This window comes from Procambarus clarkii, chromosome 56 (assembly GCF_040958095.1).
Source record: "Procambarus clarkii isolate CNS0578487 chromosome 56, FALCON_Pclarkii_2.0, whole genome shotgun sequence".
Classification (NCBI taxonomy): Eukaryota; Metazoa; Arthropoda; class Malacostraca; order Decapoda; family Cambaridae; genus Procambarus; species Procambarus clarkii.
The window spans coordinates 29,779,821-29,781,034 of NC_091205.1; the positions used below are offsets into that span (position 1 = coordinate 29,779,821).

The 1,214-nt window shown below is 50.4% G+C and overlaps 1 protein-coding gene across 1 annotated transcript; it reads left to right on the forward strand.

Annotated features, from left to right (window-relative positions):
* Positions 1-263: 263 nt before the first annotated feature.
* On the forward strand, positions 264-914 carry LOC138353236 (adhesive plaque matrix protein-like). Its single transcript, XM_069306122.1, has one exon. It carries the CDS (start codon positions 264-266, stop codon positions 912-914), a length of 651 nt encoding a protein of 216 aa, XP_069162223.1.
* The last annotated feature ends 300 nt before the right edge of the window (positions 915-1,214 follow it).

Genomic DNA, 1,214 nt, shown 5'->3' on the forward strand with positions numbered 1-1,214 from the left:
TATAGTCCTGGAAGAGGGTAGAGGTGTGCCAGCAGGACATCCCCCCCTGGCCCCGGCTGGCACCCTTCCTCCCACCCACAAACTAACCCACTCTAATACACCCGGGCCATGAACAACATATCCAAAAGGAAATCAGCCTTTAGGTAGACTTTAGAGATAAAAAGATCTTCGCCACAGAGGCGAAGTTTACAAGCATAATTGGGAAGGTTGTTTTGCAGAGAGATTACCGAGCAATACCAGGCAATACCGAGCAATGTCGAGCAATGTCGAGCAATACCGAGCAATACCGAGCAATACCAAGCAATACCGAGCAATACCAGGCAATACCGAGCAATACCAGGCAATACCGAGCAATGTCGAGCAATGTCGAGCAATACCGAGCAATACCGAGCAATACCAAGCAATACCGAGCAATACCAGGCAATACCGAGCAATACCAGGCAATACCGAGCAATGTCGAGCAATGTCGAGCAATACCGAGCAATACCGAGCAATACCAAGCAATACCGAGCAATACCAGGCAATACCGAGCAATACCAGGCAATACCGAGCAATACCAGGCAATACCAGGCAATACCAGGCAATACCGAGCAATACCAGGCAATACCGAGCAATACCAGGCAATACCGAGCAATACCAGGCAATACCAGGCAATACCAGGCAATACCGAGCAATACCGAGCAATACCAGGCAATACCGAGCAATACCAGGCAATACCAGGCAATACCAGGCAATACCAGGCAATACCGAGCAATACCGAGCCGTACCGAGCAATACCAGGCAATACCGAGCAATACCGAGCCATACCGAGCAATACCGAGCAATACCAAGCAATACCAAGCAATACCGAGCAATACCAAGCAATACCAAGCAATACCAAGCAATACCAAGCAATACCAGGCAATACCAAGTAATATCGAGCAATACCGAGCAATACCGAGCAATACCGAGCAATACCGAAAGTTAAAAGAGGCGAGGAAGGAGGGCAGCAGCACATGTCTCCACCACAGCGGTCACAACAAGAGTGTGAGGGCCGTGCAACACCTGGTCAACACTAGGGAAGAGTGTGAGGGCCGTGCAACACCTGGTCAACACTAGGGAAGAGTGTGAGGGTCGTGCAACACCTGGTCAACACTAGGGAAGAGTGTGAGGGTCGTGCAACACCTGGTCAACACCAGGGAAGAGTGTGAGGGTCGTGCAACACCTGGTCAACA

What these genes read in the sequence shown, in the direction of transcription:
- LOC138353236 (XM_069306122.1), top strand. Translation starts at nt 264, where the DNA reads ATGTCGAGCAATACCGAGCAATACCGAGCAATACCAAGCAATACCGAG.